Raw genomic sequence first — 16,486 nt, 5'->3', positions numbered from 1 at the left:
TTAAATTAGTTACATCTACATAATCAGAAAGTTGTTAACCTGACTTTTGTGTATATTTTCGACTGTATGTTAGGTCAGTCTTTGTAACACTTAAAATACTGTATTCTATATCAGGCTACAACTTATATTTATAACTGTATGTTAGGCTGGTCTTTATACCAGTTAAAATACTGTATTCTAAATCAGTCTGTAATGTATATTTATGAATGTATTCTTCTGTTTCGTTTGTCTTTCTATTATTTTTGTGAATAAAGATGATATATTTCTTTGATAAAATGAATAATATAGTTCGACTTAGTCGAACAATAAAATTGGTTAACATTGACCGGGGAGTACTATACGGTATCTGCACTATGTTTACTGCAGGGATTGAAATCTGGTTTTTACCGCCATTAACCCTCAAGATTAACGTCGAGCCACCGAACTTGCTGCAGTAAATGGCACGAAAGCAGCATTTCAAACTCAAGAGGAGTACAACTGTCGTGTTACATCAAACGTTAAGAACATACTACAGAAAATATTCTTATGTTGTTGTTATAAGCAATAAATGTGACTACGAACCGATATATGCTGTTTTGTTTAACATCCAACTATACACGTAGTTGATGTTTTAAATCACGCACCGATATAACGCTCAATTAATATCTGTATGTCTCATTGGCTAGCTGATGTTCTTCAGGAACCAATCATTGAAAAGCAGTTATTTTTTATGAGGTCACCGGTTTATTTAAATAAGACACAGGAAAGGTTTTGTGTCCCTTTTTGATGTAGTTGCGTGTCTTACGTTAAGCAATATGACAAAAACTGACAACCTAATTTGGATCTTGGAGTTGAACTTACTTTTAGTTGGAGTCACTTGTGGGACTTATAATGTTCAGAATGTTTTATTTTCAAAATCCCCACTCTTTCCTGACGGCTATTCCTTCCCATTGGGAACTGAATTTCGTCGTTTGAAGACAGGCAGTGTAATTAGCTGTGGTCTTCAGTGCGCTTTCTTCAATTCGGAGAGCTGCGTGGCCTTTGACGTGAAATCCACCCTGCCAAGCGCCTTCCAGTGCCGTTTGAAATCAAGCACGCTGCAGAAGAACGAGTCAATACACATGCCTGGACATCGTTACTTTCAGGTAATGCTTATGGTATGAAAACTTCCTTGTTAACTGTCCAGTGACGAAATTAGGGGCGTGGCTAGCCAGGCCTCCGTTTTTATACTATTAAAAATGGCACATTTAAAAACTGTGTTATTAAACAAATTCGTCACCACTGTCTCTTGAAAACTGTTATGACATACTTTTAGGGTAAGCGCTAAAAACAACGACAAACAAAATTAGAAGACTGGAATAGAGAAGGAAACCTCAGATTTAGAACAATAAAACTGTGTATCTCAGAAGGCATGTATGTGTATTAACACTTTTATTGATAAGGAGAGAACAACGTTTCGACCTTAGATTATCTTCAGGATAAGAAAGAGAGAGTTTAGATGTGACCGTTAACGGATACATGCCTTAGGAACGAAAGTATAAACGGTGTGAGATTGTAGGTGGCGTTGCAGATGGATGTCAGGTTATTAATTAGTATAGGTATAAAGGTGTACCTTTATATTGGTTTAATTTTGGTTTTAGTTGCTGTATAAGTAAGGCTTCTTTGATTTTGCATTTCTCCACTTAATATCTGGCTGTTTTGTATGGTTATGTTGTGTTTATTTAATTTGCAGTATGAAGGTGTTTTTTGTGTTCTTTGAATCTAGTTTCCATTTTTTTTGCTTGTTTCTCCAATATAGAAGTCGTGGCAGTTGTTGCATTGTATTTTATAAATAATATTGATGTTGTGTTTGTTGGTATAGTTTTCACATAGTATGGATTTTAGTTTTGTACTTGGTTCTTGAATAAATTTGGTCTGTACTGGAATGTTGTGTTTGTTATAAGTTTTTCTCCAAATGTTGGTTGTCTTTTCGCTGATGTTAGAAACATATGGTATACAGCAGTGTAAGGTTTTGTAGTTTGTTGTATCTTGAGATTTATTCTTGTTTAATTGTTGTTGGTCTAGATGTGTGCGCATATTTTTTTTCCACAGTTTTTTTGAGGAAATTTGTTAATGTTGATGAAATTTTGTTTTATTTTGTTGATTTTATCGTTAATTTTATCAGGTGAACATAGTTTTGTGACTGTGTTTATTTGGTTTATTAATATGTTGAGTTTTTGGTTTTTTGTTTCATGTGCTGAGTTCCAGGGAATGTATAATCCAGTATGGGTGATATTTCTGTGGATTTCTGTTTTGAATTGTGTATCAGTTACAGTGATTTTGAGGTTAAGAAATGCTGTTTGGTTAGTTTTTCCTGTTCACAGGTCAACTTAATTTTGATCGCTTGTGATTCAATACGAGTCATAAAAATGTTGGCTGGAACTGGTAACACGGGATTCCCCATACTTATTTGTAGATACTTTTGGTTATTGAACATAAAGTTAGTTTAGGTGGTAGTGAATTCTATAAGGGTTACTAATTGATGTGTATCAATGGGTTGGGGTCTTGGATATAAAGTTCTAAAGCTGTCTTGCAGGCTTCAGTGGTTGGGACTTCTGTGAAGAGAGAGATCACATCAAAACTGTTCATTAAGACTTGATGATTTAGTTAATTAAGAATAGATTTAAAGTTAAAAGAGTCCTTGAAAAAAGGAGCCGGTTGACGTTACGTATTTAGAAAATGTCCACGCTATATATTTACTGAAGTTTTAGTTAAATGATTCATAAGTCGTAGTGCGTTGGGGTAATGTACAGAATTAATTTGAGAAAAGGTGTCAAAAATATTTCAGGGGACCACTCTCCCTGCTAGGACCATTTGTGAAACTTCTTAAGTCGAAATCACGTAAACTGTAACACGAGTTTAGTAAGCGACTAATTTTTATAAAATCAACATTCTTCTATTTCAGCTTTCTAAAAGTACAACATTAAAAATACATTAAATTTGTAAAGATATTGTTGTAAGCTTTTCTTTTATTAATTTAATTTTAGACGTTTCTGTTGTTGTTGTTTCTTGGCTGTGACGTAACGTTTGGAATTTCCTTGAAACTTTAGGAAATATTTTGAACACAATATAAATTCGGGTTACGTTAGAGTAAGTTATTTGATTAATTCGTAAGTTAATGAGTTCGTTAGACAGTTATGAGTTACTTTTGTTTACTTTATATTGAAGCAACGAACTATCAGAGATTCGATAAAGTGACGGTACGTGGTAGTAGTTGCTGTTGTAGTTAAGCACAAAGATACAGAACGGGCTACTTGTGTTGGGTCAACCAGAGGAACGAAACCCGGTTTATGGAGTTATAATAAGATTCGGTATTATTTCAACTGTAAAAAGTGTTTCTTTTTTTTTATGCTGAAATGAAACAGTAACAAAATAAAGCAATAATTAGGGCATTATCCGTGCAACACCCTATTAGAGAGTACCACATGAGTATCAACCTCGGGGTAGAGACGAGGAGGTGATGGTTTAATGAAGTGCCACCAGAGGATGCGTTGCTAGACAGCAATAACGGACAAACATGACAATGAAACGTAAAAGACGATTGCTTTATAATTAGAGGGCGCTGACAAAATGCAACGATATCAAAAGAAAAGGTGGGTTGCTGGATTGCCATGACAGGCGGACATGATGTCAGACACGACTAGATTTAATACAATAAATATAAAACAGTATTTCAATATTCCTATGTTTATCATATTTCCTGACCTTTTATATGTAAATCATCTTATGAAAAATTTTGGTTTTTATTTATATATTTATTTCTATTACATGTATTTTACAAATGTTACTAAGGGTTGTACACAAATTTCAACGTACATTTTACAGAGATGATCCTATGCTTCAGAAGGACAACGTACAGGTTTCAACTCATCATATTTTTGCTTTGGTTGTGTTTCTATGGGACAATAATATTACAAATAGATTTAACTTACTACTGGAAAGTTTTCACTTATTGTTTTTATAATTGTCGACCAAGTCAGTCGTTCTCGTTTTCACATTTAATATATTACAATTGTAGTTTCTATAACGTTTTTCATCTTGAAAAGGACACGAAAATTCTTATTTAAATAAGATAACTATTATAAGATAGATATTATTCGAACGAGGTAGCATAAACATTGAAACTTTGTCATGTTAAGACACTGGACATTGATGTGAAGCTAACTAATCTTTGAGTGTTAGGAAATACAAAGGTTGTCACATAGCTACACCATTTAATTTAGATTGTCAATAACACAAATGAACTTAATGTGTTACTGATATTGTGAAATTCAACCATACTTTACAGGAAAAAACGTTTTATATACTTTTGTGAGTAAGATTAAACTGTGTCCAACATCGATCAAAAACTCAGAAACTAGAGTTTGGTGATTTTGTTATATGAAATTCACTTTTCGTCATAGACGAATGTAATATCTTTAGTATGTCCACGTAAAATCTCAGACTTAAGTATCTCACATAGTGAAACATTTATTAACAAAAGTGTTAGATATACTAATATGCTATTTACTAAACATCTGAGCTTTTAAAATATCAACTTTCAGCCCAGTGTAATAATACCTGCGGTATGTACTTACGCTAGCAGGTCATTAGTCAAACAAAATAAATCACCATAAATGAATCATAAGGGGCGTTTCTCAAAGTAACCAAAATTCCTTCATTTTAGAAACTCTACAAAACATGATTATTTTGATTACTTAGTAACAAAAGCATATGAAACGTTTTTTTGTTTTTTTTGTAGAGTGTGGTTGAAGTACTGGAAATACACAATATCAGTTATAAATTAATTTGTGTCATTCATTAATTGTCCTGAGTGAAACTGTTTGGATCGTTTGCTGTGTGTCAAACACAATATTCAATAGAAAGTATTCAACAATTGTACCCTAACTGAAACTTCCTGTGAAGTATTGAGAATATCGTAGCAATATATATTTAAATGTTTTGTATCACCATGCACAGTGAGACAATTATGTTTATTGACTTTTAAATTTAAAGCTATATAAAAAATTGGTTTAAAGTATGGTAAACATTAACTTTACGTAGAAATATACAATGATGTAGAGTTTGAACCGTTTGTTTTCAATATTAAGTACAGTGTAAATACATACATAGTGACGATGTAATATAATTGATAACCAGAATTTTAGAAACGTGCAGTCTAATTGAATGCAAAAATGTATTGAACTGACATGCAGCTATAGACATTTAGGACTTTGTAAAGTGAACGTTGATTTTTTGTAGAGTTTGGACAGTTTATTTTCAACATTAAATATAATGCAAAAACATAGATGGCAATAAAGTATTATACTTACTTTTACTAAACGTTTTTCACTTCTTTAAAACCAAAGTTTATTGAATAACAAACACAACAGACTGTACTCAATTCGCTTCGTTCCAAAAATTGGAGCTTTATATATCTTACTGTTCTCTGTCTACCGTTCTCATGGGAACACGTGACGACCTTTGTATATCTTAATAGACAGAGTTCAGCTGGCTTTGTAACACAGTCCAAATTTTAGAAATTTTAATAGAAAATTGTTGGATAAACTGTTACTCATTCACTTATTGTTTCTACTTGTAGGAAAATGAATTAATATCATTTAAATAATATATAAATGTAAGTGAAAACAAACAGCAGATTTATTAAAATCCTGCAGATGGTAAGATTGTCGTCAAAATAATGGATTTGTCATAATGAAATAATCACACTTGGATGTATAGTAACACTATCGACTCTTGTAAAACTAGTATTGGATAAAGTAACATGTGATAATGAAATAATTACACTTGGATGTATAGTAACACTATCGACTCTTGTAAAACTAGTATTGGATAAAGTAACATGTCATAATGAAATAATCACACTTGGATGTATAGTAACACTATCGACTCTTGTAATACTAGTATTGGATAAAGTAACATGTCATAATGAAATAATCACACTTGGATGTATAGTAACACTATCGACTCTTGTAAAACTAGTATTGGATAAAGTAACATCTCATAATGAAATAATCACACTTGGATGGATAGTAACACTATCGACTCTTGTAATACTAGTATTGGATAAAGTAACATGTCATAATGAAATAATCACACTTGGATGTATAGTAACACTATCGACTCTTGTAAAACTAGTATTGGATAAAGTAACATGTGATAATGAAATAATCACACTTGGATGTATAGTAACACTATCGACTCTTGTAAAACTAGTATTGGATAAAGTAACATGTGATAATGAAATAATCACACTTGGATGTATAGTAACACTATCGACTCTTGTAAAACTAGTATTGGATAAAGTAACATGTGATAATGAAATAATCACACTTGGATGTATAATAACACTATCGACTCTTGTAAAACTAGTATTGGATAAAGTAACATGTGATAATGAAATAATCACACTTGGATGTATAGTAACACTATCGACTCTTGTAAAACTAGTATTGGATAAAGTAACATGTCATAATGAAATAATCACACTTGGATGTATAGTAACACTATCGACTCTTGTAAAACTAGTATTGGATAAAGTAACATGTCATAATGAAATAATCACACTTGGATGTATAGTAACACTATCGACTCTTGTAATACTAGTATTGGATAAAGTAACATGTGATAGAATGAAATATTTTATCAAATTATATGGATAGTATAAAGTCAAATGAATTAAAGAGTAAATTTTAAATCATTGCATAATCTTCAAATAAGCGTTTATTGGACAATTTAAATGATCAGGAAATGTAACCATATATAAAACAAATGAATTAGTGTTTTATAACAACAGTATTAAATCTACTCACGCTGATACATTTCATGGATGTCATTGTTATGTCCGCCTTACAATACACCGTCTCTGGTAACGTCATTGCATGGCGCAAGCATCTTCTGGTTCTACTCTTAAACCTGTCACGTAATCGTGTCTGACGCCACGCCTGCCTATCATGACAAATTTATCACTAACAATGTACTTTCTTGTTTTGGATGTCACTGTCTCTACCTCTTCCCTCCCTATTGCCTGGTGTCATTCAAGTTCCCACCAAGTACTAAAGACTAGGTAGTATATGAAGATGGCAGGTAGTGATATGGCATGATTATACAAAGAACGATTTATATATATCCAAACTTCAGACTTTGCTCGAAAATCTTATAGAAAGAAAAGAGGAAACAAAGATGTAGGATATCACTGTTTAAGAGTACTGGGATGATAAATCTTCGTTTACAATCTGTTATTGACTGTGATGATATCACAGTATTAAACATCATATTGGTTAACTTTGACAGAGAGAGCCAGCTTCCTTCCCTCTAGTCTTACACTGCTAAATTAAGGACAGCTAGCGCAGATAGTCCTTGTGTAGCTTTCGCGGAATTCAAACCAAACTTTAACTCGTAAATGGAAGCCATCATCAACTGATGCAACATTCCCGCTGTTTAAGGGTTAATTTCGTAGCTTTGGTAGGAGAACAGAATCAAAGATCTGTCCATAGAAAACATCTCTGGGTATCAATAGCTTGACGTTTGTGTTTGCAGAGCTCATGACCATCAGGAAGACAGTGATAATCCATTACAAAAGATTGTTTCACCTAATTATCTCTATTTTTAGAGTTGTTGAAAGAGACGAGGTAATACATCACAGAAAACTGTCTGATGTAATTGTCAGCATTCTTAGAGTTGATGACAGAGTCAATGGTAATACATCAAAGGAAATTGTCTCATGAGGTTTGTACATAAGTTATTTGGTACTTTGATTCTTTGTCAGTCGATGATTTCTGAAATAAAATTTGTAACTATGAACAGTTTTCAAGAGTTATCAGTTCAAATAACAGAATGTATTTGACAGTAACGTATCATGTTTGTAGTAAGTTAATTATTGATTACAATATTTTCCAGATTATATTCTTCTGTAATTAAACATCTGAATGATGCAATTAATGACAAATATGTTTATATTTCCAAAATGAGCTTTATAATGTTGTGTGAACACTACAGGTGCAGACCATCTTCAACCCGACCCAGGCACCAACTACGACCAGGGTTAAGATTACGACCGACTCAAGGAGCGACAATACAGCTTCAACGACAGTCAAATTAACTGGTAACATAGTTGATGCTGCTGCTAAAGTAAAGATGTATTTCAATCAAAAAGAAAAAAACACAGCGTATCTTTTATTTTCCGGGCTTCAAGTATACGTTTTCAACAAATTTCCACTTAACCACACTGCATTTGTAAGAGTTCTCCCTGTCTCCCAACTCTTCGAAGGTGCTAATACACGTGGTGCAAAAAAGATACAAGCTGCGATGGTCTACAGTGGTGGAAACAACAAGATTGCATTGCTTTACGATGGCAAGTAAAACTTAATACTGGTTGAATGTTTTATATTATGTAAAACTTAATGACTGGTTGACTGTTTTATATTATGTAAAACTTAATGACTGGTTGACTGTTTTATATTATGTAAAACTTAATGAGTAGTTGACTGTTTTACATTATGTAAAACGTAATGTCTGGTGAATGTTTTATATTATGTAAAACTTAATGACTGGTTGAATGCTTTATACTATGTAAAACTTAGTGTCTGGTTGAATGTTTTATATTATGTAAAACTTAATGACTGGTTGACTGTTTTATATTATGTAAAACTTAATGTCTGGTTTAATGTTTTTAATTGTGTAAAACTTAATGACTAATTGAATGTTTTATATTGTGTAAAACATGACTGTTTGAATGCTTTATATTATATAAAAGTTAGTGTTTCGTTGAATGTTTTATATTATGTAAAACTTAATGACTGGTTGAATGTTTTATATTATATGAAACTTAGTGTCTGGTTGAATGCTTTATATTATTAAAAACTTAATGTCTTGTTAAATGCTATATATTATGTTAAACGTAATGTCTGGTTGAATGTTTTATATTATGTGAAACTTAATGACTGGTTGAATGTTTTATATTATGTAAAACTTAATGTCTGGTTGAATGTTTTATATTATGTAAAACTTAATGACTGGTTGAATGTTTTATATTATGTAAAACTTAGTGTCTGGTTGAATGTTTTATATTATGTAAAACTTAATGTCTGGTTGAATGTTTTATATTATGTAAAACTTAATGACTGGTTGAATGTTTTATATTATGTAAAACTTAGTGTCTGGTTGAATGTTTTATATTATTAAAACTTAATGACTGGTTGACTGTTTTATATCATGTAAAACTTAATGTCTGGTTGAATGTTTTATATTATGTAAAACTTGCTGTCTGGTAATATGTTTTATATTATGTAAAACGTAATGTCTGGTTGAATGTTTTATATTATGTAAAACGTAATGTCTGGTTGAATCTTTTATATTATGTAAAACTTAATACTGGTTGAATGTTTTATATTATGTAAAACTTAATGACTGGTTGAATGATTTATATCATGTAAAACTTAATGACTGGTTGAATGCTTTATATTATGTAAAACTTAATGACTGGTTGACTGTTTTACATTATGTAAAACGTAAAGTCTGGTTGAATTGTTTATAATATGAAAAACTTAGTGTCTGGTTGAATGTTTTATATTATGTAAAACTTAATACTGGTTGAATGCTTTATATTATGTAAAACTTAGTGTCTGGTTGAATGATTTATATTATGTAAAACTTAATGACTGGTTGACTGTTTTATATTATGTAAAACTTAATGACTGGTTGAATGTTTTATATTATGTAAAACTTAATGACTGGTTGACTGTTTTACATTATGTAAAACGTAATGTCTGGTGAATGTTTTATATTATGTAAAACTTAATGACTGGTTGAATGCTTTATAATATGTGAAACTAAGTGTCTGGTTGAATGCTTTATACTATTAAAACTTAGTGTCTGGTTGAATGTTTTATATTATGTAAAACTTAATGACTGGTTGACTGTTTTATATTATGTAAAACTTAATGTCTGGTTGAATGTTTTATATTGTGTAAAACTTAATGACTGGTTGAATGTTTTATATTATGTAAAACATGACTGTTTGAATGCTTTATATTATATAAAACTTAGTGTCTGGTTGAATGTTTTATATTATGTAAAACTTAATGACTGGTTGAATGTTTTATATTATATGAAACTTAGTGTCTGGTTGAATGCTTTATATTATTAAAAACTTAATGTCTGGTTAAATGCTTTATATTATGTTAAACTTAATGTCTGGTTGAATGTTTTATATTATATGAAACTTAATGACTGGTTGAATGTTTTATATTATGTAAAACGTAATGACTGGTTGAATGTTTTATATTATGTAAAACTTAATGACTGGTTGAATGTTTTATATTATGTAAAACTTAGTGTCTGGTTGAATTCTTTATAATATGAAAAACGTAATGTCTGGTTGAATGTTTTATATTATGTAAAACGTAATGACTGGTTAAATGTTTTACATTATGTAAAACGTAGTGTCTGGTTGAATATTTAATATTATTAAAACTTAATGACTGGTTGACTGTTTTATATCATGTAAAACTTAATGTCTGGTTGAATGTTTTATATTATGTAAAACTTGCTGTCTGGTAATATGTTTTATATTATGTAAAACGTAATGTCTGGTTGAATGTTTTATATTATGTAAAACGTAATGTCTGGTTGAATCTTTTATATTATGTAAAACTTAATACTGGTTGAATGTTTTATATTATGTAAAACTTAATGACTGGTTGAATGCTTTATATCATGTAAAACTTAATGACTGGTTGAATGCTTTATATTATGTAAAACTTAATGACTGGTTGACTGTTTTACATTATGTAAAACGTAAAGTCTGGTTGAATTGTTTATAATATGAAAAACTTAGTGTCTGGTTGAATGTTTTATATTATGTAAAACTTAATACTGGTTGAATGCTTTATATTATGTAAAACTTAGTGTCTGGTTGAATGATTTATATTATGTAAAACTTAATGACTGGTTGACTGTTTTATATTATGTAAAACTTAATGACTGGTTGAATGTTTTATATTATGTAAAACTTAATGACTGGTTGAATGTTTTATATTATGTAAAACTTAATGTCTGGTGAATGTTTTATATTATGTAAAACTTAATGACTGGTTGAATGCTTTATATTATGTAAAACTTAGTGTCTGGTTGAATGTTTTATATTATGTAAAACTTAGTGTCTGGTTGAATGTTTTATATTATGTAAAACTTAATGACTGGTTGACTGTTTTATATTATGTAAAACTTAATGTCTGGTTGAAAATTTTATATTGTGTAAAACTTAATGACTGGTTGAATGTTTTATATTATGTAAAACATGACTGTTTGAATGCTTTATATTATATAAAACTTAGTGTCTGGTTGAATGTTTTATATTATGTAAAACGTAATGACTGGTTGAATGTTTTATATTATATAAAACTTAGTGTCTGGTTGAATGTTTTATATTATTAAAAAACTTAATGTCTGGTTGAATGTTTTATATTATGTAAAACTTAATGTCTGGTTGAATGTTTTATATTATGTGAAACTTAATGACTGGTTGAATGTTTTATATTATGTAAAACGTAATGACTGGTTGAATGTTTTATATTATGTAAAACTTAATGACTGGTTGAATGTTTTATATTATGTAAAACTTAGTGTCTGGTTGAATGTTTTATATTATGAAAACTTAATGTCTGGTTGAATGTTTTATATTATGTAAAACGTAATGACTGGTTGAATGTTTTACATTATGTAAAACGTAGTGTCTGGTTGAATATTTAATATTATTAAAACTTAATGACTGGTTGACTGTTTTATATTATGTAAAACTTAATGTCTGGTTGAATGTTTTATATTATGTAAAACTTAATGTCTGGTTTTTGTTTTATATTATGTAAAACTTAATGTCTGGTTGAATGTTTTATATTATGTAAAACTTAATGTCTGGTTGAATGTTTTATATTATGTAAAACTTAATGACTGGTTGAATGTTTTATATTATGTAAAACTTAATGACTGGTTGAATGTTTTATATTATGTAAAACTTAATGACTGGTTGAATGTTTTATATTATGTAAAACTTAATGACTGGTTGACTGTTTTACATTATGTAAAACGTAAAGTCTGGTTGAATTGTTTATAATATGAAAAACTTAGTGTCTGGTTGAATGTTTTATATTATGTAAAACTTAATACTGGTTGAATGCTTTATATTATGTAAAACTTAGTGTCTGGTTGAATGATTTATATTATGTAAAACTTAATGACTGGTTGACTGTTTTATATTATGTAAAACTTAATGTCTGGTTGAAAATTTTATATTGTGTAAAACTTAATGACTGGTTGAATGTTTTATATTATGTAAAACATGACTGTTTGAATGCTTTATATTATATAAAACTTAGTGTCTGGTTGAATGTTTTATATTATGTAAAACTTAATGACTGGTTGAATGTTTTATATTATATGAAACTTAGTGTCTGGTTGAATGCTTTATATTATTAAAACTTAATGTCTGGTTGAATGTTTTATATTATGTAAAACTTAATGACTGGTTGAATGCTTTATATTATGCAAAACATGACTGGTTGAATGCTTTATATTATATAAAACTTAGTGTCTGGTTGAATGTTTTATATTATGTAAAACTTAGTAACTGGTTGAATATTTTATATTATGTAAAACTTATTACTGGTTGAATGCTTTATATTATGTAAAACTTAGTGTCTGTTTGAATGTTTTATATTGTGTAAAACTTAATGACTGGTTGAATGCTTTATATTATATAAAACGTAGTGTCTGGTTGAATGTTTTATATTATGTAAAACTTAGTGACTGGTTGAATGTTTTATATTATGTAAAACTTAGTGTCTGGTTGAATGCTTTATATTATGTAAAACTTAATGACTGGTTGAATGTTTTATATTATGTAAAACTTAGTGATTTGTTGAATGTTTTATATTATATAAAACTTAGTGACTGGTTGAATGTTTTATATTATATAAAACTTAATGTCTGGTTGAATGTTTTATATTATGTAAAACAGTGTCTGGTTGAATGTTTTATATTATGTAAAACAGTGTCTGGTTGAATGTTTTATGTTATATAAAACTTAGTGTCTGGTTGAATGTTTTATATTATATAAAATTTAGTGTCTGGTTGAAGGTTTTATATTATATAAAACTTAGTGGCTTGTTGATTGTTTTATATTATATAAAATTTAGTGGCTGGTTGATTGTTTTATATTATATAAAACTTTGTGTCTGGTTGAATGTTTTATATTATATAAAACTTAATGTCTGGTTGAATGTTTTATATTATGTAAAACTTAATGACTAGTTGAATGTTTTATATTATGTAAAACATGACTGTTTGAATGTTTTATATTATATAAAACTTAGTGTTTGGTTGAATGTTTTATATTATGTAAAACTTAATGACTGGTTGAATGTTTTATATTATATGAAACATAGTGTCTGGTTGAATGCTTTCTATTATTAAAAACTTAATGTCTGGTTGAATGCTTTATATTATATAAAAACTTAATGTCTGGTTGAATGTTTTATATTATGTAAAACTTAATGACTGGTTGAATGTTTTATATTATGTAAAACTTTGTGTCTGGTTGAATATTTTATATTATTAAAACTTAATGTCTGGTTGAATGTTTTATATTATGTAAAACTTAATGACTGGTTGAATGCTTTATATTATTAAAACTTAATGTCTTGTTAAATGCTATATATTATGTAAAACTTAGTGTCTGGTTGAATGTTTTATATTATGTAAAACATAATGACTGGTTGAATGTTTTATATTATGTAAAACTTAATGTCTGGTTGAATGTTTTATATTATTAAAACTTAATGTCTGGTTGAATGTTTTATATTATGTAAAACTTAATGACTGGTTGAATGCTTTATATTATTAAAACTTAGTGTCTGGTTGAATGTTTTATATTATGTAAAACTTAATGACTGGTTGAATGTTTTATATTATGTAAAACTTAGTGTCTGGTTGAATATTTTATATTATTAAAACTTAATGTCTGGTTGAATGTTTTATATTATGTAAAACTTAATGACTGGTTGAATGTTTTATATTATGTAAAACTTAATGACTGGTTGAATGTTTTATATTATATGAAACTTAGTGTCTGGTTGAATGCTTTATATTATTAAAACTTAATGTCTTGTTGAATGCTTTATATTATGTAAAACTTAATGTCTGGTTGAATGTTTTATATTATGTAAAACTTAATGACTGGTTGAATGTTTTATATTATGTAAAACTTAGTGTCTGGTTGAATGTTTTATATTATTAAAACTTAATGTCTGGTTGAATGTTTTATATTATGTAAAACTTAATGACTGGTTGAATGTTTTATATTATGTAAAACTTAATGACTGGTTGACTGTTTTATATTATGTAAAACTTAATGTCTGGTTGAATGCTTTATATTATGTAAAACTTAATGTCTGGATGAATGTTTTATATTATGTAAAACGTAGTGTCTGGTTGAATATTTTATATTATTAAAACTTAATGTCTGGTTGAATGTTTTATATTATGTAAAACTTAATGACTGGTTGAATGTTTTATATTATGTAAAACAGTGTCTGGTTGAATATTTTATATTATTAAAACTTAATGTCTGGTTTAATGTTTTATATTGTGTAAAACTTAATGACTGGTTGAATGCTTTATATTATGTAAAACTTAATGTCTGGTTGAATGTTTTATATTATGTAAAACTTAATGTCTGGTTGAAAATTTTATATTGTGTAAAACTTATTGACTGGTTGAATGTTTTATATTATGTAAAACATGACTGTTTGAATGATTTATATTATATAAAACTTAGTGTCTGGTTTAATGTTTTATATTATGTAAAACTTAATGACTGGTTGAATGTTTTATATTATATGAAACTTAGTGTCTGGTTGAATGCTTTATATTATGCAAAACATGACTGGTTGAATGCTTTATATTATATAAAACTTAGTGTCTGGTTGAATGTTTTATATTATGTAAAACTTAGTGTCTGGTTGAATGTTTTATATTATGTAAAACTTAGTGTCTGGTTGAATGTTTTATATTATGTAAAACTTAATGACTGGTTGAATGTTTTATATTATGTGAAACTTAGTGTCTGGTTCAATGCTTTATATTATTAAAAACTTAGTGATTTGTTGAATGTTTTATATTATATAAAACTTAGTAATTGATGTTGTTGAATGTTTTATATTATATAAAACTTAATGTCTGGTTGAATGTTTTATATTATATAAAACTTAGTGTCTGGTTGAATGTTTTATATTATATAAAATTTAGTGTCTGGTTGAAGGTTTTATATTATATAAAACTTAGTGGCTTGTTGATTGTTTTATGTTATATAAAACTTAGTGTCTGGTTGAATGTTTTATATTATATAAAATTTAGTGTCTGGTTGAATGTTTTATATTATATAAAACTTAGAGGCTTGTTGATTGTTTTATATTATATAAAACTTAATGTCTGGTTGAATGTTTTATATTATATAAAACTTAATGTCTGGTTGAATGTTTTATATTATGTAAAACTTAATGACATGTTGAATGTTTTATATTATGTAAAACGTAGTGTCTGGTTGAATATTTTATATTATTAAAACTTAATGTCTGGTTGAATGTTTTATATTATGTAAAACTTAATGACTGGTTGAATGCTTTATATTATGTTAAACATGACTGGTTGAATGCTTTATATTATATAAAACTTAGTGTCTGGTTTAATGTTTTATATTATGTAAAACTTAATGACTGGTTGAATGCTTTATATTATGTAAAACTTAGTGTCTGGTTGAATGTTTTATATTATGTAAAACTTAATGTCTGGTTGAAAATTTTATATTGTGTAAAACTTAATGACTGGTTGAATGTTTTATATTATGTAAAACATGACTGTTTGAATGATTTATATTATATAAAACTTAGTGTCTGGTTTAATGTTTTATATTATGTAAAACTTAATGACTGGTTGAATGTTTTATATTATATAAAACTTAGTGTCTGGTTGAATGTTTTATATTATGTAAAACTTAGTGTCTGGTTGAATGTTTTATATTATGTAAAACTTAGTGTCTGGTTGAATGTTTTATATTATGTAAAACTTAATGACTGGTTGAATGTTTTATATTATTAAAAACTTAGTGACTGGTTGAATGCTTTATATTATGTAAAACTTAGTGATTGGTTGAATGTTTTATATTATATAAAACTTAATGACTAGTTGATGTTTTATATTATATAAAACTTAATGTCTGGTTGAATGTTTTATATTATGTAAAACAGTGTCTGGTTGAATGTTTTATATTATATAAAATTTAGTGTCTGGTTGAAGGTTTTATATTATATAAAACTTAGTGGCTGGTTGATTGTTTTATGTTATATAAAACTTAGTGTCTGGTTGAATGTTTTATATTATATAAAACTTAGTGTCTGGTTGAATGTTTTATATT

At 28.1% G+C, this 16,486-nt stretch overlaps 1 protein-coding gene across 2 annotated transcripts in view; it reads left to right on the top strand.

Moving 5' to 3' along the window:
• Window positions 1-744: 744 nt before the first annotated feature.
• LOC143245377 (uncharacterized) overlaps window positions 745-16,486 on the top strand; it is a 217,510-nt gene continuing 201,768 nt past the window's right edge. The window contains exons 1-2 of one of the 2 annotated variants that reach the window (XM_076491645.1): window positions 745-1,124; window positions 8,017-8,371. In XM_076491645.1, the coding sequence (XP_076347760.1) occupies window positions 795-1,124; window positions 8,017-8,371 (685 nt within the window). In that variant the 5' untranslated portion in view covers window positions 745-794. Of the gene's footprint in view, window positions 1,137-8,016; window positions 8,372-16,486 lie in introns of both variants that reach the window. The other variant, XM_076491644.1, reaches the window with a different exon arrangement.

The sequence above is a fragment of the Tachypleus tridentatus genome, chromosome 2, assembly GCF_004210375.1.
Source record: "Tachypleus tridentatus isolate NWPU-2018 chromosome 2, ASM421037v1, whole genome shotgun sequence".
Taxonomy (NCBI): domain Eukaryota; kingdom Metazoa; phylum Arthropoda; class Merostomata; order Xiphosura; family Limulidae; genus Tachypleus; species Tachypleus tridentatus.
The sequence above is the reverse complement of the archived record's forward strand: the minus strand, read 5'-3'. Positions and strand labels throughout refer to the sequence as shown.